This window comes from Oncorhynchus mykiss, chromosome 26 (genome assembly GCF_013265735.2).
Source record: "Oncorhynchus mykiss isolate Arlee chromosome 26, USDA_OmykA_1.1, whole genome shotgun sequence".
Classification (NCBI taxonomy): Eukaryota; Metazoa; Chordata; class Actinopteri; order Salmoniformes; family Salmonidae; genus Oncorhynchus; species Oncorhynchus mykiss.
The window spans coordinates 7,218,245-7,243,278 of record NC_048590.1 but is presented as its reverse complement, the minus strand read 5'-3'; the positions used below and the strand labels follow the sequence as shown (position 1 = coordinate 7,243,278).

Here is a 25,034-nt window from a genome sequence, read left to right as displayed (position 1 = left end):
TGGTCTAGAGAAGAGGCTCTGATTAAAACATGGAGTAGACTTTTTAAAAAACTGTAAATTCATGAAATATAAATATGATTTATGCTTGTATGTTTTTGCTTTTTTTATCCAATGTGATTGTAATAATGGTGGTAATAATAATGGTAATAATAATGGTAGTAATGATTGTAATAATGGTGGTAATAATAATGGTAATAATAATGGTAGTAATGATTGTAATAATGGTGGTAATAATGGTGGTAATAATAATGGTAATAATAATGGTAGTAATGATTGTAATAATGGTGGTAATAATGGTGGTAATAATAATGGTAGTAATGATTGTAATAATGGTGGTAATAATGATGGTAATAATGGTGGTAATAATAATGGCAATACCGATGGTAATAATGGTGGTAATAATAATGGTAATAATGGTGATAATAATGATGGTAATAATAATGGTAATAATAATGGTAATAATAATGGTGGTAATAATAATGGTAATTATGATGGTAATAATAATGGTAGTAGTGGTGGTAATAATAATGGTAATAATGATGGTAATAATGGCGGTAATAATAATGGTAATAGCGGTGGTAATAATAATGGTAATAATAATGGTAATAATGGTGGTAATAATAATGGTAATGATAATGGTAATAACGATGGTAATAATAATGGTAATAATAATGGTAATAATGATGGTAATAATAATGGTAATAGTGGTGGTAATAATAATGGTATTACTAATGGTAATAATGATGTAATAATGGTGGTAATAATAATGGTAATAATAATGGTAATAATGATGGTACGTGTTTTGACTGTAAACACTTAATAAATGAATACATGGATGGATACATCAGACTAAATGAGGTGATGTGATTCCTGAACCGTTCCACATACTTCTACACAAAGCACACATAAAACAGTTTACTGCTGGTTACCATTACAAACCATGGGAATGAAAACGCTACCAACCACGAGAACAAAAACACAGAAGAAATCCATTTTGCAAACACAACATAATACATCATTAACACAGTGGCCCTGAGTCCGGTCTGTTTACTGATAAGAGTCCTGTCTAGAGACAGCAACTGTCATTCAATACACTTCAATACAGCTCACTCAGACCCAGTCCGTAGTGCTGAAAGAACATAGATCTGGACAGACAATGTCGAGGCATGATATTGATATGAGGTTGAAAAGAAGATTCAGCACACTGGTGATCTTGATGCTCCACGAGACAGAAAGAGAAACAGAAAGAGAGAGATATAGAGAGAGACAGAGAGAGAGGGAGAGAGAGAGATAAAGAGAGTGAGAGGGGGGATATAGAGAGAGACAGAGAGAGAAACAGAGATAGATATAGAGAGAGACAGAGAGAGAGAGATATAGAGACAGAGAGAGAGATATAGAGAGAGGCAGAGAAAGAGAGAGAGAGAGAGAGAGAGAGAGAGAGAGAGATAAAGAGAGTGAGGGGGGATAGAGAGAGAGAGAGATACAGAGAGAGATAAAGAGAGAGATACGGAGAGGGAGAGAGATAAAGAGAGTGAGAGGGGGGATAGAGAGAGAGAGAGAGCAAGAGAGAGAGAGAGAGAGATAAAGAGAGAGATAAAGAGAGGGAGAGAGAGAGGGTGATAGAGAGAGAGAGAGAGAGAGAGAGAGATAAAGATAGATAAAGAGAGAGATAGAGATAAAGAGAGAGATGGAGAGGGAGAGAGAGAGAGAGAGAGAGAGAGAGAGAGAGAGAGAGAGAGAGAGAGAGAGATAAACATCAAGATCACCAACGTGCTGAAATGTTATTTTCTAACCTCGGGTATCCAGTTCTTCTCCATCCACCCGATAACCCTGATAGTTGTGCCACAGGAGTAACACCTGTTCAGTAGTGTGTGATTGTGAGTTACCTACCGTCTGAATAGGGCAGAGAGATGCGGTACTGTCCTGCCATGAAGACCTCTCCTAGGTGAGTCAGTGTGATCTCAGTCCGTGGGTCCTCGTCTATGACCAGGCTGACTGATTGGATACAAGACCCGTCCAAATGCTGCAATTGAGACAAGATGGCCAGATAAAGAGTGGAACCTAATTGCAGCAATTCAGATACAGGGATGAGGTGACAGATCAGGTGGGAGGGGCCCCCCCCCCCACTGTTGTCTCTGAAAGCTAAATAGTTAGAGCTTATATCACTTGCCAATGATACATGCGCTGTAATATATTTGTTTGAGATGGGTTTGGTTCGGGAGTCTTTCTGCAGGACTGAAGCGTTTCTTAAGATCGCTCACCGCCCGGTCCATGGGTCTGTGACAGTAAGTGATCCGCTCTGTATGAATCGAGTCTTTCATTAGCGGCAGAGACAGCTGAGCAGCCGACAGACCATTTCACCTGCCGCTTTCACACAGCCTGGTCTCTCTCTCTCCTCCTCCTCCTCTCTCTCTCCCTCTCCCTCTCCCTCTCCCTTTCTCCTCCTCCTCTCTCTCTCCCTCTCTCTCTCCCTCTCTCCTCCTCCTCCTCCTCTCTCTCTCCCTCTCTCTCCCTCTCTCCTCCTCCTCTCTCTCTCCTCTCTCTCTTCCCTCTCCTTCGCCCTCTCTCCTCCTCCTCTCTCTCTCCCTCTCCATCTCCCTCTCCGTCTCTCCCTCTCTCTCTCCACCACCTCCTGTGTTCACACAGCCTGGCCTCTCTCCATCTCTCTCTCTCTCCACCACCTCCTGTGTTCACACAGCCTGGCTTCTCTCCATCTCTCTCTCTCTCCACCACCTCCTGTGTTCACACAGCCTGGCCTCTCTCCATCTCTCTCTCTCCCTCTCTCTCTCCCTCTCTCCTCCTCCTCCTCCTCTCTCTCTCCCTCTCCCTCTCTCTCCCTCTCTCCTCCTCCTCCTCTCTCTCTCCCTCTCCATCTCCCTCTCCGTCTCTCCCTCTCTCTCTCCACCACCTCCTGTGTTCACACAGCCTGGCTTCTCTCCATCTCTCTCTCTCTCCACCACCTCCTGTGTTCACACAGCCTGGCTTCTCTCCATCTCTCTCTCTCCCTCTCTCTCTCCCTCTCTCCTCCTCCTCCTCCTTTCTCTCTCCCTCTCCCTCTCTCTCCCTCTCTCCTCCTCCTCCTCTCTCTCTCCCTCTCCATCTCCCTCTCCGTCTCTCCCTCTCTCTCTCCACCACCTCCTGTGTTCACACAGCCTGGCTTCTCTCCATCTCTCTCTCTCTCCACCACCTCCTGTGTTCACACAGCCTGGCCTCTCTCCATCTCTCTCTCCAAATATATATATTTTCTCTCTCTCCACCACCTTCCCACTTCCTTAATCTCCCCTATAAAGCCATCCACAGCCCTGTTGGCCCTCTAGAATGCCTGTGTTTGACATGGTAATCTGTGGCCTGCTTGCTACTGCGTTGAGTGTTGAGTTGAGGATGTCAGTGGCTGATGATTGCTGGGAAATTGGAGGCTTTGAGGAAGAGAAGCTGTCAGTCTTTTGTAGCATTTCATGTTGTATCTGTCAGACATATTAGATGGTTTGATCAGGACACAAACACAGCTCCCAGGTCCTTTCATCTGTCTACTCCTCACAGACATCAGGTTTCAGGAGAAAAATGCCACCAGAGACAGAGAGACAGAGAGAGAGAGAGAGCGAGAGAGAGAGAGAAAAACAGAGACAGAGAGGGAGAGGGAGACAGAGGAAAAGAAAGAGAGAGAGAGAGAGAGAGAGACCCTTTTCCGACATAATGATGTGAACTTTAAGAGGAGCCAAATGTTTCTCTATTTTACGATCAAACCTGATTGGTCGGCTTTGTTTACAAGGCAGAGAAACACACAGCAGTTTGAAAGTCAGCTGTGACAGGCATGACATCACATCAACATCATAGAACATTCGCTGAATATTGCTTAGATGTCCGACGTAGTCATTTCCAATCAACTTGAAAAATACTTTTTTTTATTGAGGCTTCATTTCGACAAATGTTCTACTATTTTCTACCACTTGTAGAGACTATAATGGTGTGTATCAGTCTTCTCTAGGGGTTGTCTTGTAGAGACTATAATGGTGTGTATCAGTCTTCTCTAGGGGTTGTCTTGTAGAGACTATAATGGTGTGTATCAGTCTTCTCTATGGGTTGTCTTGTAGAGACTATAATGGTGTGTATCAGTCTTCTCTATGGGTTGTCTTGTAGAGACTATAATGGTGTGTATCAGTCTTCTCTAGGGGTTGTCTTGTAGAGACTATAATGGTGTGTATCAGTCTTCTCTAGGGGTTGTCTTGTAGAGACTATAATGGTGTGTATCAGTCTTCTCTATGGGTTGTCTTGTAGAGACTATAATGGTGTGTATCAGTCTTCTCTAGGGGTTGTCTTGTAGAGACTATAATGGTGTGTATCAGTCTTCTCTAGGGGTTGTCTTGTAGAGACTATAATGGTGTGTATCAGTCTTCTCTATGGGTTGTCTTGTAGAGACTATAATGGTGTGTATCAGTCTTCTCTAGGGGTTGTCTTGTAGAGACTATAATGGTGTGTATCAGTCTTCTCTATGGGTTGTCTTGTAGAGACTATAATGGTGTGTATCAGTCTTCTCTATGGGTTGTCTTGTAGAGACTATAATGGTGTGTATCAGTCTTCTCTAGGGGTTGTCTTGTAGAGACTATAATGGTGTGTATCAGTCTTCTCTATGGGTTGTCTTGTAGAGACTATAATGGTGTGTATCAGTCTTCTCTAGGGGTTGTCTTGTAGAGACTATAATGGTGTGTATCAGTCTTCTCTAGGGGTTGTCTTGTAGAGACTATAATGGTGTGTATCAGTCTTCTCTATGGGTTGTCTTGTAGAGACTATAATGGTGTGTATCAGTCTTCTCTAGGGGTTGTCTTGTAGAGACTATAATGGTGTGTATCAGTCTTCTCTATGGGTTGTCTTGTAGAGACTATAATGGTGTGTATCAGTCTTCTCTATGGGTTGTCTTGTAGAGACTATAATGGTGTGTATCAGTCTTCTCTAGGGGTTGTCTTGTAGAGACTATAATGGTGTGTATCAGTCTTCTCTATGGGTTGTCTTGTAGAGACTATAATGGTGTGTATCAGTCTTCTCTAGGGGTTGTCTTGTAGAGACTATAATGGTGTGTATCAGTCTTCTCTATGGGTTGTCTTGTAGAGACTATAATGGTGTGTATCAGTCTTCTCTATGGGTTGTCTTGTAGAGACTATAATGGTGTGTATCAGTCTTCTCTAGGGGTTGTCTTGTAGAGACTATAATGGTGTGTATCAGTCTTCTCTATGGGTTGTCTTGTAGAGACTATAATGGTGTGTATCAGTCTTCTCTATGGGTTGTCTTGTAGAGACTATAATGGTGTGTATCAGTCTTCTCTAGGGGTTGTCTTGTAGAGACTATAATGGTGTGTATCAGTCTTCTCTATGGGTTGTCTTGTAGAGACTATAATGGTGTGTATCAGTCTTCTCTATGGGTTGTCTTGTAGAGACTATAATGGTGTGTATCAGTCTTCTCTAGGGGTTGTCTTGTAGAGACTATAATGGTGTGTATCAGTCTTCTCTAGGGGTTGTCTTGTAGAGACTATAATGGTGTGTATCAGTCTTCTCTAGGGGTTGTCTTGTAGAGACTATAATGGTGTGTATCAGTCTTCTCTAGGGGTTGTCTTGTAGAGACTATAATGGTGTGTATCAGTCTTCTCTAGGGGTTGTCTTGTAGAGACTATAATGGTGTGTATCAGTCTTCTCTATGGGTTGTCTTGTAGAGACTATAATGGTGTGTATCAGTCTTCTCTAGGGGTTGTCTTGTAGAGACTATAATGGTGTGTATCAGTCTTCTCTATGGGTTGTCTTGTAGAGACTATAATGGTGTGTATCAGTCTTCTCTATGGGTTGTCTTGTAGAGACTATAATGGTGTGTATCAGTCTTCTCTATGGGTTGTCTTGTAGAGACTATAATGGTGTGTATCAGTCTTCTCTAGGGGTTGTCTTGTAGAGACTATAATGGTGTGTATCAGTCTTCTCTATGGGTTGTCTTGTAGAGACTATAATGGTGTGTATCAGTCTTCTCTATGGGTTGTCTTGTAGAGACTATAATGGTGTGTATCAGTCTTCTCTATGGGTTGTCTTGTAGAGACTATAATGGTGTGTATCAGTCTTCTCTATGGGTTGTCTTGTAGAGACTATAATGGTGTGTATCAGTCTTCTCTATGGGTTGTCTTGTAGAGACTATAATGGTGTGTATCAGTCTTCTCTATGGGTTGTCTTGTAGAGACTATAATGGTGTGTATCAGTCTTCTCTATGGGTTGTCTTGTAGAGACTATAATGGTGTGTATCAGTCTTCTCTATGGGTTGTCTTGTAGAGACTATAATGGTGTGTATCAGTCTTCTCTAGGGGTTGTCTTGTAGAGACTATAATGGTGTGTATCAGTCTTCTCTAGGGGTTGTCTTGTAGAGACTATAATGGTGTGTATCAGTCTTCTCTAGGGGTTGTCTTGTAGAGACTATAATGGTGTGTATCAGTCTTCTCTATGGGTTGTCTTGTAGAGACTATAATGGTGTGTATCAGTCTTCTCTATGGGTTGTCTTGTAGAGACTATAATGGTGTGTATCAGTCTTCTCTAGGGGTTGTCTTGTAGAGACTATAATGGTGTGTATCAGTCTTCTCTATGGGTTGTCTTGTAGAGACTATAATGGTGTGTATCAGTCTTCTCTATGGGTTGTCTTGTAGAGACTATAATGGTGTGTATCAGTCTTCTCTATGGGTTGTCTTGTAGAGACTATAATGGTGTGTATCAGTCTTCTCTATGGGTTGTCTTGTAGAGACTATAATGGTGTGTATCAGTCTTCTCTATGGGTTGTCTTGTAGAGACTATAATGGTGTGTATCAGTCTTCTCTAGGGGTTGTCTTGTAGAGACTATAATGGTGTGTATCAGTCTTCTCTATGGGTTGTCTTGTAGAGACTATAATGGTGTGTATCAGTGGGTTGTCTTGTAGAGACTATAATGGTGTGTATCAGTCTTCTCTAGGGGTTGTCTTGTAGAGACTATAATGGTGTGTATCAGTCTTCTCTATGGGTTGTCTTGTAGAGACTATAATGGTGTGTATCAGTCTTCTGTCACACCCTGACCATAGTTTGCTTTGTATGTTTCTATGTTTTGTTTGGTCTGGGTGTGATCTGAGTGGGCATTCTATGTTGGATGTCTAGTTTGTCTGTTTCTGTGTTTGGGCCTGATATGGTTCTCAATCAGAGGCAGGTGTTAGTCATTGTCTCTGATTGGGAACCATATTTAGGTAGCCTGTTTAGTCATTGTGGGTTGTGGGTGATTGTCTACGTTAGTTGCTTGTGTTCAGCACAGTTCTCAGTATAGCTTCACGGTCGTTATTCGTTTATTGTATAGTTTGTTCAGTGTATTTTGTGTTTTTTCGTCTTTCATTAAAATAATGTATTCTAACCACGCTGAGCTTTGGTCTACTCCGAACGACGACCGTGACGTCTTCTCTATGGGTTGTCTTGTAGAGACTATAATGGTGTGTATCAGTCTTCTCTATGGGTTCTATTGTAGAGACTATAATGGTGTGCATCAGTCTTCTATATGGGTTGTCTTGTAGAGACTAATGGTGTGTATCAGTCTTCTCTATGGGTTGTCTTGTAGAGACTATAATGGTGTGTATCAGTCTTCTCTATGGGTTTAACAACATATTAAAGGGTTTAAAGGTATCGTTATTAAACTTACGGGTCCACACGGGGCGTTCTGAATGGTGACAGTGAACTTCCCTGAGTTACGACTCTTAGCCAGGACATACTGACAGGAAGCTGGGAAGGTGAACATCCTGCCGTCAAACGAGTGGAAGTACATGTCCCCAGTCACAGAGCACTCTCCTGAGAGAGAGGGAAGAGAGAGAGAGAGAGAGGGGGGGGGAGAGAAAGAGAGAGAAGGGGGGGGAGAGAGAGAGAGAGAGAGAAGGGGGGAGAGAGAGAGAGAGAGAGAGGGAGAGACGAGAGAGAGGGAGAGAGAGACGAGAGAGAGGGAGAGAGAGACGAGAGAGAGCGAGAGAGACGAGAGAGAGAGCGAAAGAGAGAGAGGGAGCGAGAGAGAGAGAGAGCGAAAGAGAAGAAAGCACATCAAGTGACGAACACTGCAGTCTGCATTCAAAATAGAACAAAACTGTATTTAGTTAAATACAAAAAAAGCCTTAGCAGCCTAGCTCCTTTCTCATATACCACATGCATAATGTCTAGAGACGAGATGAGATTGTACCTGAAGAATCACCAAGGGGAAATTAGTTTGGCATAGTCTATAGTACAAAGTAAAGATGTGAACCTGGGCAGCTGTACTCTGTGCAGTTCCACACTCCCCCCACACACGTGCTGAAAGAGAGAGAGAGAGAGAGAGAGAAACGGGAGACGTGATCACAGGTGTACTATGGGTACATGAAAGACTGTCCTAATCACCAAAGACCTCTGGGAAATAAACGTCAGTCATCATAGTCACATGACTTAATCCTGGTTGGATCTGAGATGCCTGGGATTTAAAGGAAACGAAGAAGACAGCAGGGGACAATATATTGATGTAGGAGCCTAAATATAAATGGTTCCATAGTTGTGCGGGTTTTGATGTCATGTTTGGGTTAGAACATCAATCCTAACCACCAAACATCAAAACATTGCATCCACTTACAGCTGGAGAAGGTGATATGAGAGGACCATAAGAGATGATAGAGAGATGAGATGATACAGAGATGAGGTGATAGAGATGATAGAGAGATGAGAGAGATGAGAGAGAGATTATAGAGAGAGTAGATGGTAGAGAGATGAGAACATAGAGAGATGATAGAGAGATGAGATGATTGAGAGATGAGATCATAGCAAGATCATAGAGAGATGAGATGATAGAGATGAGATGATAGATTCAATGAAAGAGAGATGAGATGATAGAGAGATGAGATGATAGAGAGAAGATATAGAGATGAGAGAGAGATTATAGAGAGAGTAGATGGTAGAGAGATGAGATCATAGAGAGATGATAGAGAGATGATATAGAGATGAGAGAGAGATTATAGAGAGAGTAGATGATAGCGAGATGATAGAGAGATGAGATCATAGAGAGATGTCCTACCAGTTGTTACACTCCTCCTGAACTGTCTGTCCAGAGGGATAGACCATGCCGTGGTATTCACAGGGACAGTCTGAGGCCTTCACACAACTTCCCTCCTCATAGATCAGGTCTGGGAGAGAGACATTCAGACAGAGAGAGGAATAGGAGACAGACAGAGAATTCAGTTGGTCTAGGCATTGAGAGATGGGTTGGAATATGGGTCTCTAATAGGTCTAACTCAGGGAGAGGGGATATGGGGAGAGTGTGGAAGACAGGTGGTTTGTAAAGGGTTAATAAGTAGATTTTACACCTTTGGAATTAATGTTTTAACTCGTTAATTGAAATTAACCAATTAGTTATTAACTGTTTATTAATGATTCAGAAACTATCCACAAACAAATGACTAACGGTATAAAAAGTACTTCTTCTAAACTCTTTCCAACCCCTTTATAAAGTATTATTTTATAAAGTATTATTTAATAAAGTATTATTTAATAAGGTATTATTTAATAAAGTCTTATTTTATAAAGTATTATTTTATAAAGTCTTATTTTATAAAGTATTATTTAATAAAGTATTATTTAATAAAGTCTTATTTTATAAAGTATTATTTTATAAAGTCTTATTTTATAAAGTATTATTTAATAAAGTCTTATTTAATAAAGTATTATTTAATAAAGTATTATTTAATAAAGTATTATTTAATAAAGTCTTATTTAATAAAGTCTTATTTAATAAAGTATTATTTAATAAAGTATTATTTAATAAAGTATTATTTAATAAAGTCTTATTTAATAAAGTATTATTTAATAAAGTCTTCTTTAATAAAGTCTTATTTTATAAAGTATTATTTTATAAAGTATTATTTAATAAAGTATTATTTAATAAAGTATTATTTAATAAAGTCTTCTTTAATAAAGTCTTATTTAATAAAGTATTATTTAATAAAGTCTTATTTTATAAAGTATTATTTTATAAAGTCTTATTTTATAAAGTATTATTTTATAAAGTATTATTTTATAAAGTATTATTTAATAAAGTCTTATTTAATAAAGTATTATTTAATAAAGTATTATTTAATAAAGTATTATTTAATAAAGTCTTCTTTAATAAAGTATTATTTAATAAAGTATTATTTAATAAAGTATTATTTAATAAAGTATTATTTAATAAAGTATTATTTAATAAAGTATTATTTAATAAAGTCTTCTTTAATAAAGTCTTATTTTATAAAGTATTATTTTATAAAGTATTATTTAATAAAGTATTATTTAATAAAGTCTTATTTAATAAAGTCTTATTTTATAAAGTATTATTTTATAAAGTATTATTTAATAAAGTATTATTTAATAAAGTCTTATTTTATAAAGTATTATTTTATAAAGTCTTATTTTATAAAGTATTATTTTATAAAGTATTATTTTATAAAGTATTATTTAATAAAGTCTTATTTAATAAAGTATTATTTAATAAAGTATTATTTAATAAAGTATTATTTAATAAAGTATTATTTAATAAAGTATTATTTAATAAAGTATTATTTTATAAATTAATATTTTATAACGTATTATTTTATAAAGTATTATTTAATAAAGTCTTATTTAATAAAGTATTATTTAATAAAGTATTATTTAATAAAGTATTATTTAATAAAGTATTATTTAATAAAGTATTATTTAATAAAGTATTATTTTATAAATTAATATTTTATAACGTATTATTTTATAAAGTATTATTTAATAAAGTATTATTTTATAAAGTCTTCAAAATGCAAGACTGAAGCTGCTTTGTAATCACGTATGAAGACAAAGAGAGGTGCTCATGGGAGAACGGGGAATAACTAACTAACCAAGTTGCAGCTGTGTCAAAGCATCAAACTTCAAAAACAAACAAAAGTACTTTATTTTATTATTATTAGTATTATATTATTATTTATTATATTATTTAAGCCTCTATTCCATGTTCAAAACAGAGAAAGGTACCAACGCGTTGCGGCTCACAGGCCTTCTTCATGTCGCAGTGCCTTTAATGTAAAGAGTATTATATAGTAAAATAACAGTAATCAACAACAGGAGCGTAAGTCTCACCGTCGGGACAGTAGCATCCGTCTAGACACTGCAGCTTGTTGTCGATACACATTCTGTCCACGTTACAGGACACAGGGCAGCAGGTGATGCACTCCTTATACTGCAGACCTGGAGGGCACGGCATCGCTGGGGAACACAGGAAGTGACACCGTGAGACAGGATGTAGCATCACCAGACAGGAAGTGACATTAGCGGGACATGAAGTGACATCACGAGACAGGATGTAGCATCACAAGACAGGAATTGACATTAGCGGGACATGAAGTGATATCACGAGACAGGAGGTAGCATCACAAGACAGGAAGTGACACCGTGAGACAGGAGGTAGCATCACAAGACAGGAAGTGACACCGTGAGACAGGAGGTAGCATCACAAGACAGGAAGTGACATTAGCGGGACATGAAGTGATATCACGAGACAGGATGTAGCATCACAAGACAGGAAGTGACACCGTGAGACAGGATGTAACATCACAAGACAGGAAGTGACATTAGCGGGACATGAAGTGATATCACGAGACAGGAGGAAACATTACAAATGTTTGACATTAAATTTGTCTTGTGGTTTGTTTCGTGTAATTACATACCATGTGACTTGAAGGAATAATATTTTGGGGGGGGGGCAACAAGCCAACTGAAACGGCACTTAATTTTATCTACACTAAAACTAACTACAGTGTATCCTGCCTGCGGGTGTGGGTAAATAACGTTATGAAGGGTACCTACCACACTGTGGTATGTGAGTCCTCCAGTCCGTCAGTGGGTGGTCGGCGTGGGCACAGACCCGGGCATACTCTGTGAACACCTGGCATACCACATCACCGTTGGGACCCGACCTTCATTCAGGGCAAGATAAAAAAACAGAATACAACGCTTTCACTGAACAGAAGCCAAAGACAGGTCGGCAGGAAGACAGGATGTTACACTGAACAGAGGCCAAAGACAGGTCGGCAGGAAGACAGGATGTTACACTGAACAGAAGCCAAAGACTGGTCGGCAGGAAGACAGGATGTTACACTGAACAGAAGCCAAAGACGGGTCGGCAGGAAGACAGGATGTTACACTGAACAGAAGCCAAAGACTGGTCGGCAGGAAGACAGGATGTTACACTGAACAGAAGCCAAAGACGGGTCGGCAGGAAGACAGGATGTTACACTGAACAGAAGCCAAAGACAGGTCGGCAGGAAGACAGGATGTTACACTGAACAGAAGCCAAAGACGGGTTGGCAGGAAGACAGGATGTTACACTGAACAGAAGCCAAAGACGGGTCGGCAGGAAGACAGGATGTTACACTGAACAGAAGCCAAAGACGGGTCGGCAGGAAGACAGGATGTTGCACTGAACAGAGGCCAAAGACAGGTCGGCAGGAAGACAGGATGTTACACTGAACAGAAGCCAAAGACGGGTCGGCAGGAAGACAGGATGTTACACTGAACAGAAGCCAAAGACGGGTCGGCAGGAAGACAGGATGTTACACTGAACAGAAGCCAAAGACAGGTCGGCAGGAAGACAGGATGTTACACTGAACAGAAGCCAAAGACAGGTCGGCAGGAAGACAGGATGTTACACTGAACAGAAGCCAAAGACAGGTCGGCAGGAAGACAGGATGTTACACTGAACAGAAGCCAAAGACTGGTCGGCAGGAAGACAGGATGTTACACTGACGTTTACAACACGTACTAAACACTTACAGTGGAAGGGATGTAGTTTACAGGAAGGGATGTAGTTTACAACACAGACAAAACACTTACAGAGGAAGGGATGTAGTTTACAGGAAGGGATGTAGTTTACAACACGTACTAAACACTACAGTGGAAGGGATGTAGTTTACAACACGTACTAAACACTTACAGAGGAAGGGATGTAGTTTACAACACGTACTAAACACTTACAGTGGAAGGGATGTAGTTTACAGGAAGGGATGTAGTTTACAACACGTACTAAACACTTACAGTGGAAGGGATGTAGTTTACAGGAAGGGATGTAGTTTACAACACGTACTAAACACTACAGTGGAAGGGATGTAGTTTACAACACATACTAAACACTTACAGAGGAAGGGATGTAGTTTACAACACGTACTAAACACTTACAGTGGAAGGGATGTAGTTTACAGGAAGGGATGTAGTTTACAACACGTACTAAACACTTACAGAGGAAGGGATGTAGTTTACAACACGTACTAAACACTTACAGTGGAAGGGATGTAGTTTACAGGAAGGGATGTAGTTTACAACACGTACTAAACACTTACAGAGGAAGGGATGTAGTTTACAACACGTACTAAACACTTACAGAGGAAGGGATGTAGTTTACAACACGTACTAAACACTTACAGTGGAAGGGATGTAGTTTACAGGAAGGGATGTAGTTTACAACACAGACAAAACACTACAGTGGAAGGGATGTAGTTTACAACACAGACAAAACACTTACAGAGGAAGGGATGTAGTTTACAGGAAGGGATGTAGTTTACAACACGTACTAAACACTACAGTGGAAGGGATGTAGTTTACAACACGTACTAAACACTTACAGAGGAAGGGATGTAGTTTACAACTCGTACTAAACACTTACAGAGGAAGGGATGTAGTTTACAACACGTACTAAACACTTACAGAGGAAGGGATGTAGTTTACAACACGTACTAAACACTTACAGAGGAAGGGATGTAGTTTACAACACGTACTAAACACTTACAGAGGAAGGGATGTAGTTTACAACACGTACTAAACACTTACAGAGGAAGGGATGTAGTTTACAACTCGTACTAAACACTTACAGAGGAAGGGATGTAGTTTACAACACGTACTAAACACTTACAGAGGAAGGGATGTAGTTTACAACACGTACTAAACACTTACAGAGGAAGGGATGTAGTTTACAACACAGACAAAACACTTACAGTAGAAGGGATGTAGTTTACAACACAGACAAAACACTTACAGAGGAAGGGATGTAGTTTACAACACATACAAAACACTTACAGTAGAAGGGATGTAGTTTACAACACATACAAAACACTTACAGTGGAAGGGATGTAGTTTACAACACATACAAAACACTTACAGTGGAAGGGATGAAGAAGTTTCCATTTTGCAGTTTTCATCACGTACAAAAATGATTCTAGAAATGTTCCTAGTTGTAGTATTTGTAGACTAGATATTATTAACAGACAGAGGTCGTTGGTGACTAGTTATTACTAACAGACAGAGGTCGTTGGTGACTAGTTATTACTAACAGACAGAGGTCGTTGGTGACTAGTTATTACTAACAGACAGAGGTCGTTGGTGACTAGTTATTACTAACAGACAGAGGTCGTTGGTGACTAGTTATTACTAACAAACAGAGGTCGTTGGTGACTAGTTATTACTTACAGAGGTCGTTGGTGACTAGTTATTACTAACAGACAGAGGTCGTTGGTGACTAGTTATTACTTACAGAGGTCGTTGGTGACTAGTCAGTACTTACAGACAGAGGTCGTTGGTGGCTAGTTATTACTAACAGACAGAGGTCGTTGGTGACTAGTTATTATTAACAGACAGAGGTCGTTGGTGACTAGTTATTACTAACAGACAGAGGTCGTTGGTGACTAGTTATTACTAACAGACAGAGGTCGTTGGTGACTAGTTATTACTAACAGACAGAGGTCGTTGGTGACTAGTTATTACTAACAGACAGAGGTCGTTGGTGACTAGTTATTACTAACAGTCAGAGGTCGTTGGTGACTAGTTATTACTAACAGACATAGGTCGTTGGTGACTAGTTATTACTTACAGAGGTCGTTGGTGACTAGTTATTACTAACAGACAGAGGTCGTTGGTGACTAGTTATTACTAACAGACAGAGGTTGTTGGTGACTAGTTATTACTAACAGACAGAGGTCGTTGGTGACTAGTTATTACTAACAGACAGAGGTCGTTGGTGACTAGTTATTACTAACAGACAGAGGTTGTTGGTGACTAGTTATTACTAACAGACAGAGGTCGTTGGTGACTAGTTATTACTTACAGACAGAGGACGTTGGTGACTAGTTATTACTAACAGACAGAGGTCGTTGGTGACTAGTTATTACTAACAGACAGAGGTTGTTGGTGACTAGTTATTACTAACAGACAGAAGTCGTTGGTGACTAGTTATTACTAACAGACAGAGGTCGTTGGTGACTAGTTATTACTAACAGAGGTCGTTGGTGACTAGTTATTACTAACAGAGGTCGTTGGTGACTAGTTATTACTTACAGACAGAGGTCGTTGGTGACTAGTTATTACTAACAGACAGAGGTCGTTGGTGACTAGTTATTACTAACAGACAGAGGTCGTTGGTGACTAGTTATTACTAACAGAGGTCGTTGGTGACTAGTTATTACTAACAGAGGTCGTTGGTGACTAGTTATTACTAACAGACAGAGGTCGTTGGTGACTAGTTATTACTAACAGACAGAGGTCGTTGGTGACTAGTTATTACTAACAGACAGAGGTCGTTGGTGACTAGTTATTACTAACAGAGGTCGTTGGTGACTAGTTATTACTAACAGACAGAGGTCGTTGGTGACTAGTTATTACTAACAGACAGAGGTCGTTGGTGACTAGTTATTACTAACAGACAGAGGTCGTTGGTGACTAGTTATTACTAACAAACAGAGGTCGTTGGTGACTAGTTATTACTTACAGAGGTCGTTGGTGACTAGTTATTACTAACAGACAGAGGTCGTTGGTGACTAGTTATTACTAACAGACAGAGGTCGTTGGTGACTAGTTATTACTTACAGAGGTCGTTGGTGACTAGTCAGTACTTACAGACAGAGGTCGTTGGTGGCTAGTTATTACTAACAGACAGAGGTCGTTGGTGACTAGTTATTATTAACAGACAGAGGTCGTTGGTGACTAGTTATTACTAACAGACAGAGGTCGTTGGTGACTAGTTATTACTAACAGACAGAGGTCGTTGGTGACTAGTTATTACTAACAGACAGAGGTCGTTGGTGACTAGTTATTACTAACAGACAGAGGTCGTTGGTGACTAGTTATTACTAACAGTCAGAGGTCGTTGGTGACTAGTTATTACTAACAGACATAGGTCGTTGGTGACTAGTTATTACTTACAGAGGTCGTTGGTGACTAGTTATTACTAACAGACAGAGGTCGTTGGTGACTAGTTATTACTAACAGACAGAGGTTGTTGGTGACTAGTTATTACTAACAGACAGAGGTCGTTGGTGACTAGTTATTACTTACAGACAGAGGACGTTGGTGACTAGTTATTACTAACAGACAGAGGTCGTTGGTGACTAGTTATTACTAACAGACAGAGGTTGTTGGTGACTAGTTATTACTAACAGACAGAAGTCGTTGGTGACTAGTTATTACTAACAGACAGAGGTCGTTGGTGACTAGTTATTACTAACAGAGGTCGTTGGTGACTAGTTATTACTAACAGAGGTCGTTGGTGACTAGTTATTACTTACAGACAGAGGTCGTTGGTGACTAGTTATTACTAACAGACAGAGGTCGTTGGTGACTAGTTATTACTAACAGACAGAGGTCGTTGGTGACTAGTTATTACTAACAGAGGTCGTTGGTGACTAGTTATTACTAACAGAGGTCGTTGGTGACTAGTTATTACTAACAGACAGAGGTCGTTGGTGACTAGTTATTACTAACAGACAGAGGTCGTTGGTGACTAGTTATTACTAACAGACAGAGGTCGTTGGTGACTAGTTATTACTAACAGAGGTCGTTGGTGACTAGTTATTACTAACAGAGGTCGTTGGTGACTAGTTATTACTAACAGAGGTCGTTGGTGACTAGTCAGTACTTACAGACAGAGGTCGTTGGTGGCTAGTTATTACTAACAGACAGAGGTCGTTGGTGACTAGTTATTACTAACAGTCAGAGGTCGTTGGTGGCAAGTTATTTCTTACAGAGGTCGTTGGTGACTAGTTATTACTAACAGAGGTCGTTGGTGACTAGTTATTACTTACAGACAGAGGTCGTTGGTGACTAGTTATTACTTACAGAGGTCGTTGGTGACTAGTTATTACTAACAGACAGAGGTCGTTGTAGACTAGTTATTACTTACAGACAGAGGTCGTTGGTGACTAGTTATTACTAACAGAGGTCGTTGGTGACTAGTTATTACTAACAGACAGAGGTCGTTGGTGACTAGTTATTACTAACAGACAGAGGTTGTTGGTGATTAGTTATTACTAACAGAGGTTGTTGGTGACTAGTTATTACTAACAGAGGTCGTTGGTGACTAGTTATTTCTAACAGACAGAGGTCGTTGTAGACTAGTTATTACTTACAGACAGAGGTCGTTGGTGACTAGTTATTACTAACAGAGGTCGTTGGTGACTAGTTATTACTAAGAGACAGAGGTCGTTGGTGACTAGTTATTACTAACAGACAGAGGTCGTTGGTGACTAGTTATTACTAACAGACAGAGGTCGTTGGTGACTAGTTATTACTAACAGAGGTCGTTGGTGACTAGTTATTACTAACAGACAGAGGTCGTTGTAGACTAGTTATTACTTACAGACAGAGGTCGTTGGTGACTAGTTATTACTAACAGAGGTCGTTGGTGACTAGTTATTACTAAGAGACAGAGGTCGTTGGTGACTAGTTATTACTAACAGACAGAGGTCGTTGGTGACTAGTTATTACTAACAGACAGAGGTCGTTGGTGACTAGTTATTACTAACAGAGGTCGTTGGTGACTAGTTATTACTAACAGAGGTCGTTGGTGACTAGTTATTACTTACAGACAGAGGTTGTTGGTGACTAGTTATTACTTACAGACAGAGGTCGTTGGTGACTAGTTATTACTAACAGACAGAGGTCGTTGGTGACTAGTTATTACTAACAGAGGTCGTTGGTGACTAGTTATTACTAACAGAGGTCGTTGGTGACTAGTTATTACTAACAGACAGAGGTCGTTGGTGACTAGTTATTACTAACAGACAGAGGTCGTTGGTGACTAGTTATTACTAACAGACAGAGGTCGTTGGTGACTAGTTATTACTAACAGAGGTCGTTGGTGACTAGTTATTACTTACAGACAGAGGTTGTTGGTGACTAGTTATTACTTACAGACAGAGGTCGTTTATGACTAGTCAGTACTTACAGACAGAGGTCGTTGGTGACTAGTTATTACTTACAGACAGAGGTCGTTGGTGACTAGTCAGTACTTACAGACAGAGGTCGTTGGTGACTAGTTATTACTAACAGACAGTGGTCGTTGGTGACTAGTTAAACTTGGACAGAGGTCGTTGGTGACTAGTTATTAATTACAGACAGAGGTCGTTGGTGACTAGTCAGTACTTACAGACAGAGGTCGTTGGTGACTAGTTAAACTTGGACAGAGGTCGTTGGTGACTAGTTATTAATTACAGACTGACGTCGTAGGTGACTAGTCAGTACTTACAGAGGTCGTAGGTGACTAGTCAGTACTTACAGACAGAGGTCGTTGGAGCAGCTAGCCATGTAAGACAGAGGACTGACAAACTCATGACAGCCTGTAAATGGTTCCTCCAGAAGCATTGCACACACCTCCTCCACTTTCTGTCACGGTGAAAACAAAGTAAGCACAAGGTCCAAGTTTACCTCACACAAACCCAGAACAGGAAATAAATCACACAAACCCAGAACAGGAAATAAATCACACAAACCCAGAACAGGAAATTAATCACACAAACCCAGAACATGAAATTAATCACACAAACCCAGAACAGGAAAATAAGCACACAAACCCAGAACAGGAAATTAATCACACAAACCCAGAACAGGAAATTAATCACACAAACCCAGAACAGGAAATTAATCACACAAACCCAGAACAGGAAATTAATCACACAAACCCAGAACAGGAAATTAATCACACAAACCCAGAACAGGAAATGAATCACACAAACCAAGAACAGGAAATTAATCACACAAACCCAGAACAGGAAATTAATCACACAAACCCAGAACAGGAAATTAATCACACAAACCCAGAACAGGAACATAAAGAACACACACACAGTTAGAGTAGTTCAATTTAGGATAATTAAATCTAAAAAAGTGTTAAAGATTCAAAAATGTCCTTTTTAAATAATTGTGGTCCCTCAGGTAGAGACTGAGAACCATTGGTCCAAGCAGAGACTTGGCAGATAGCAGCACCAGAGATGTCCTCTTAACACAATCACTACCTGTATGTGAGGTTAAGGTCAGGGTTATTCACTACCTGTATGTGTGGGTCAGGGTTATTCACTACCTGTATGTGAGGGTTAAGGTCAGGGTTATTCCCCACCTGTATGTGAGGGTTAAGGTCAGGGTTATTCACTACCTGTATGTGAGGGTTAAGGTCAGGGTTATTCCCCAACTGTATGTGTGGGTCAGGGTTATTCACTACCTGTATGTGAGGGTTAAGGTCAGGGTTATTCACTACCTGTATGTGTGGGTCAGGGTTATTCACTACCTGTATGTGAGGGTTAAGGTCAGGGTTATTCCCCACCTGTATGTGTGGGTCAGGGTTATTCACTACCTGTATGTGAGGGTTAAGGTCAGGGTTATTCACTACCTGTATGTGAGGTTAAGGTCAGGGTTATTCACTACCTGTATGTGAGGGTTAAGGTCAGGGTTATTCACTACCTGTATGTGAGGTTAAGGTCAGGGTTATTCACTACCTGTATGTGAGGTTAAGGTCAGGGTTATTTACTACCTGTATGTGTGGGTCAGGGTTATTCACGACCTGTATGTGAGGGTTAAGGTCAGGGTTATTCACTACCTGTATTTGAGGTTAAGGTCAGGGTTATTCACTACCTGTATGTGAGGGTTAAGGTCAGGGTTATTCACTACCTGTATGTGTGGGTCAGGATTATTCACTACCTGTATGTGAGGTTAAGGTCAGGGTTATTCACTACCTGTATGTGTGGGTCAGGGTTATTCACTACCTGTATGTGAGGGTTAAGGTCAGGGTTATTCACTACCTGTATTTGAGGTTAAGGTCAGGGTTATTCACTACCTGTATGTGAGGGTTAAGGTCAGGGTTATTCACTACCTGTATGTGTGGGTCAGGATTATTCACTACCTGTATGTGAGGTTAAGGTCAGGGTTATTCACTACCTGTATGTGTGGGTCAGGGTTATTCACTACCTGTATGTGAGGGTTAAGGTCAGGGTTATTCACTACCTGTATTTGAGGTTAAGGTCAGGGTTATTCACTACCTGTATGTGAGGTTAAGGTCAGGGTTATTCACTACCTGTATGTGTGGGTCAGGGTTATTCGCTACCTGTATGTGAGGTTAAGGTCAGGGTTATTCACTACCTGTATGTGAGGTTTAAGGTCAGGGTTATTCACTACCTGTATGTGAGGTTAAGGTCAGGGTTATTCACTACCTGTATGTGAGGTTAAGGTCAGGGTTATTCACTACCTGTATGTGAGGTTAAGGTCATGGTTATTCACTACCTGTATGTGTGGGTCAGGGTTATTCACTACATGTATGTGAGGGTTAAGGTCAGGGTTATTCACTACCTGTATGTGAGGTTTAAGGTCAGGGTTATTCACTACCTGTATGTGAGGTTAAGGTCAGGGTTATTCACTACCTGTATGTGAGGTTAAGGTCAGGGTTATTCACTACCTGTATGTGTGGGTCAGGGTTATTCACTACCTGTATGTGAGGGTTAAGGTCAGGGTTATTCCCCACCTGTATGTGTGGGTCAGGGTTACTAACCAGTAGTATGTGTGGGTCAGGGTTACTCACCAGTAGTATGTGAGGGTCAGGGTTACTCACCAGTAGTATGTGAGGGTCAGGGTTACTCACCAGTAGTATGTGTGGGTCAGGGTTACTCACCAGTAGTATGTGTGGGTCAGGGTTACTCACCAGTAGTATGTGAGGGTCAGGGTTACTCACCAGTAGTATGTGTGGGTCAGGGTTACTCACCAGTAGTATGTGTGGGTCAGGGTTACTCACCAGTAGTATGTGTGGGTCAGGGTTACTCACCAGTAGTATGTGTGGGTCAGGGTGACTCACCACCTGTATGTGTGGGTCAGGGTTATTCACTACCTGTATGTGAGGGTTAAGGTCAGGGTTATTCACTACCTGTATGTGAGGTTAAGGTCAGGGTTATTCACTACCTGTATGTGAGGGTTAAGGTCAGGGTTATTCACTACCTGTATGTGAGGTTAAGGTCAGGGTTATTCACTACCTGTATGTGAGGTTAAGGTCAGGGTTATTTACTACCTGTATGTGTGGGTCAGGGTTATTCACGACCTGTATGTGAGGGTTAAGGTCAGGGTTATTCACTACCTGTATTTGAGGTTAAGGTCAGGGTTATTCACTACCTGTATGTGAGGGTTAAGGTCAGGGTTATTCACTACCTGTATGTGTGGGTCAGGTTTATTCACTACCTGTATTTGAGGTTAAGGTCAGGGTTATTCACTACCTGTATGTGAGGGTTAAGGTCAGGGTTATTCACTACCTGTATGTGAGGTTAAGGTCAGGGTTATTCACTACCTGTATGTGAGGGTTAAGGTCAGGGTTATTCACTACCTGTATGTGTGGGTCAGGATTATTCACTACCTGTATGTGAGGTTAAGGTCAGGGTTATTCACTACCTGTATGTGTGGGTCAGGGTTATTCACTACCTGTATGTGAGGGTTAAGGTCAGGGTTATTCACTACCTGTATTTGAGGTTAAGGTCAGGGTTATTCACTACCTGTATGTGAGGTTAAGGTCAGGGTTATTCACTACCTGTATGTGTGGGTCAGGGTTATTCACTACCTGTATGTGAGGTTAAGGTCAGGGTTATTCACTACCTGTATGTGAGGTTTAAGGTCAGGGTTATTCACTACCTGTATGTGAGGTTAAGGTCAGGGTTATTCACTACCTGTATGTGAGGGTTAAGGTCAGGGAAATTCACTACCTGTATGTGAGGGTTAAGGTCAGGTTATTCCCCACCTGTATGTGTGGGTCAGGGTTATTCACTACATGTATGTGAGGGTTAAGGTCAGGGTTATTCACTACCTGTATGTGAGGTTTAAGGTCAGGGTTATTCACTACCTGTATGTGAGGTTAAGGTCAGGGTTATTCACTACCTGTATGTGAGGTTAAGGTCAGGGTTATTCACTACCTGTATGTGTGGGTCAGGGTTATTCACTACCTGTATGTGAGGGTTAAGGTCAGGGTTATTCCCCACCTGTATGTGTGGGTCAGGGTTACTAACCAGTAGTATGTGTGGGTCAGGGTTACTCACCAGTAGTATGTGTGGGTCAGGGTTACTCACCAGTAGTATGTGAGGGTCAGGGTTACTCACCAGTAGTATGTGTGGGTCAGGGTTACTCACCAGTAGTATGTGTGGGTCAGGGTTACTCACCAGTAGTATGTGAGGGTCAGGGTTACTCACCAGTAGTATGTGTGGGTCAGGGTTACTCACCAGTAGTATGTGAGGGTCAGGGTTACTCACCAGTAGTATGTGTGGGTCAGGGTTACTCACCAGTAGTATGTGAGGGTCAGGGTTACTCACCAGTAGTATGTGTGGGTCAGGGTTACTCACCAGTAGTATGTGAGGGTCAGGGTTACTCACCAGTAGTATGTGTGGGTCAGGGTTACTCACCAGTAGTATGTGTGGGTCAGGGTTACTCACCAGTAGTATGTGAGGGTCAGGGTTACTCAACAGTAGTATGTGAGGGTCAGGGTTACTCAACAGTAGTATGTGTGGGTCAGGGTTACACACCAGTAGTATGTGTGGTTCAGGGTTACTCACCAGTAGTATGTGTGGGTCAGGGTTACTCACCAGTAGTATGTGTGGGTCAGGGTTACTCACCAGTAGTATGTGTGGGTCAGGGTTACTCACCAGTAGTATGTGTGGGTCAGGGTTACTCACCAGTAGTATGTGTGGGTCAGGGTTACTCACCAGTAGTATGTGTGGGTCAGGGTGACTCACCAGTAGTATGTGAGGGTCAGGGTTACTCACCAGTAGTATGTGAGGGTCAGGGTTACTCACCAGTAGTATGTGAGGGGCAGGGTTACTCAACAGTAGTATGTGTGGGTCAGGGTTACTCACCAGTAGTATGTGTGGGTCAGGGTTACTCACCAGTAGTATGTGTGGGTCAGGGTTACTCACCAGTAGTATGTGTGGGTCAGGGTTACTCACCAGTAGTATGTGTGGGTCAGGGTTACTCACCAGTAGTATGTGTGGGTCAGGGTTACTCACCAGTAGTATGTGAGGGTCAGGGTTACTCACCAGTAGTATGTGTGGGTCAGGGTTACTCACCAGTAGTATGTGAGGGTCAGGGTTACTCACCAGTAGTATGTGTGGGTCAGGGTTACTCACCAGTAGTATGTGAGGGTCAGGGTTACTCACCAGTAGTATGTGTGGGTCAGGGTTACTCACCAGTAGTATGTGAGGGTCAGGGTTACTCACCAGTAGTATGTGTGGGTCAGGGTTACTCACCAGTAGTATGTGTGGGTCAGGGTTACTCACCAGTAGTATGTGAGGGTCAGGGTTACTCAACAGTAGTATGTGAGGGTCAGGGTTACTCAACAGTAGTATGTGTGGGTCAGGGTTACACACCAGTAGTATGTGTGGTTCAGGGTTACTCACCAGTAGTATGTGTGGGTCAGGGTTACTCACCAGTAGTATGTGTGGGTCAGGGTTACTCACCAGTAGTATGTGTGGGTCAGGGTTACTCACCAGTAGTATGTGTGGGTCAGGGTTACTCACCAGTAGTATGTGTGGGTCAGGGTTACTCACCAGTAGTATGTGTGGGTCAGGGTGACTCACCAGTAGTATGTGAGGGTCAGGGTTACTCACCAGTAGTATGTGAGGGTCAGGGTTACTCACCAGTAGTATGTGAGGGGCAGGGTTACTCAACAGTAGTATGTGTGGGTCAGGGTTACTCACCAGTAGTATGTGTGGGTCAGGGTTACTCACCAGTAGTATGTGTGGGTCAGGGTTACTCACCAGTAGTATGTGTGGGTCAGGGTTACTCACCAGTAGTATGTGTGGGTCAGGGTTACTCACCAGTAGTATGTGTGGGTCAGGGTTACTCACCAGTAGTATGTGAGGGTCAGGGTTACTCACCAGTAGTATGTGTGGGTCACGTGAGGCGCAGGACGAGGGGAACATGAAGGGCACCATGGGACACCTGACCTGGTGAAGCTCCTCCTCCACCCAGCTGTTCCCAAACATGGACAGGTCCTCCGTCACCACACCTGTATGGGAAGACAGGCGGAGCACAGCAGAACGTTACCACCGCTACAAGATGTTGTTCCAGCCCTACTTCTAACACACCTGATTGTAGCAGTAAGGTGCTCTTCAGGGCCTTGATCAGCTGATTGTAGCAGTAAGGTGCTCTTCAGGGCCTTGATCAGCTGATTGTAGCAGTAAGGTGCTCTTCAGGGCCTTGATCAGCTGATTGTAGCAGTAAGGTGCTCTTCAGGGCCTTGATCAGCTGATTGTAGCAGTAAGGTGCTCTTCAGGACCGTGATCACCTGATTGTAGCAGTAAGGTGCTCTTCAGGGCCTTGATCAGCTGATTGTAGCAGTAAGGTGCTCTTCAGGACCTTGATCAGCTGATTGTAGCAGTAAGGTGCTCTTCAGGGCCTTGATCAGCTGATTGTAGCAGTAAGGTGCTCTTCAGGGCCTTGATCAGCTGATTGTAGCAGTAAGGTGCTCTTCAGGACCGTGATCACCTGATTGTAGCAGTAAGGTGCTCTTCAGGGCCTTGATCAGCTGATTGTAGCAGTAAGGTGCTTGATCAGCTGATTGTAGCAGTAAGGTGCTCTTCAGGGCCTTGATCAGCTGATTGTAGCAGTAAGGTGCTCTTCAGGGCCTTGATCAGCTGATTGTAGCAGTAAGGTGCTCTTCAGGACCTTGATCAGCTGATTGTAGCAGTAAGGTGCTCTTCAGGGCCTTGATCAGCTGAT

The 25,034-nt window shown here is 41.5% G+C and overlaps 1 protein-coding gene across 1 annotated transcript in view; it reads right to left on the bottom strand.

Moving 5' to 3' along the window:
* The window catches only part of LOC110512834 (otogelin-like), a 124,887-nt gene that overhangs the window by 92,288 nt on the left and 7,565 nt on the right, over positions 1–25,034 (bottom strand). The window contains exons 4-8 of the mRNA XM_036964552.1: positions 23,777–24,321; positions 11,850–11,928; positions 11,124–11,249; positions 7,675–7,820; positions 1,891–2,023 (exon numbers count right to left, since the gene is read on the bottom strand). Coding sequence (XP_036820447.1) covers positions 1,891–2,023; positions 7,675–7,820; positions 11,124–11,249; positions 11,850–11,928; positions 23,777–24,321 — 1,029 coding nt within the window. The remainder of the gene's footprint in view (positions 1–1,890; positions 2,024–7,674; positions 7,821–11,123; positions 11,250–11,849; positions 11,929–23,776; positions 24,322–25,034) is intronic.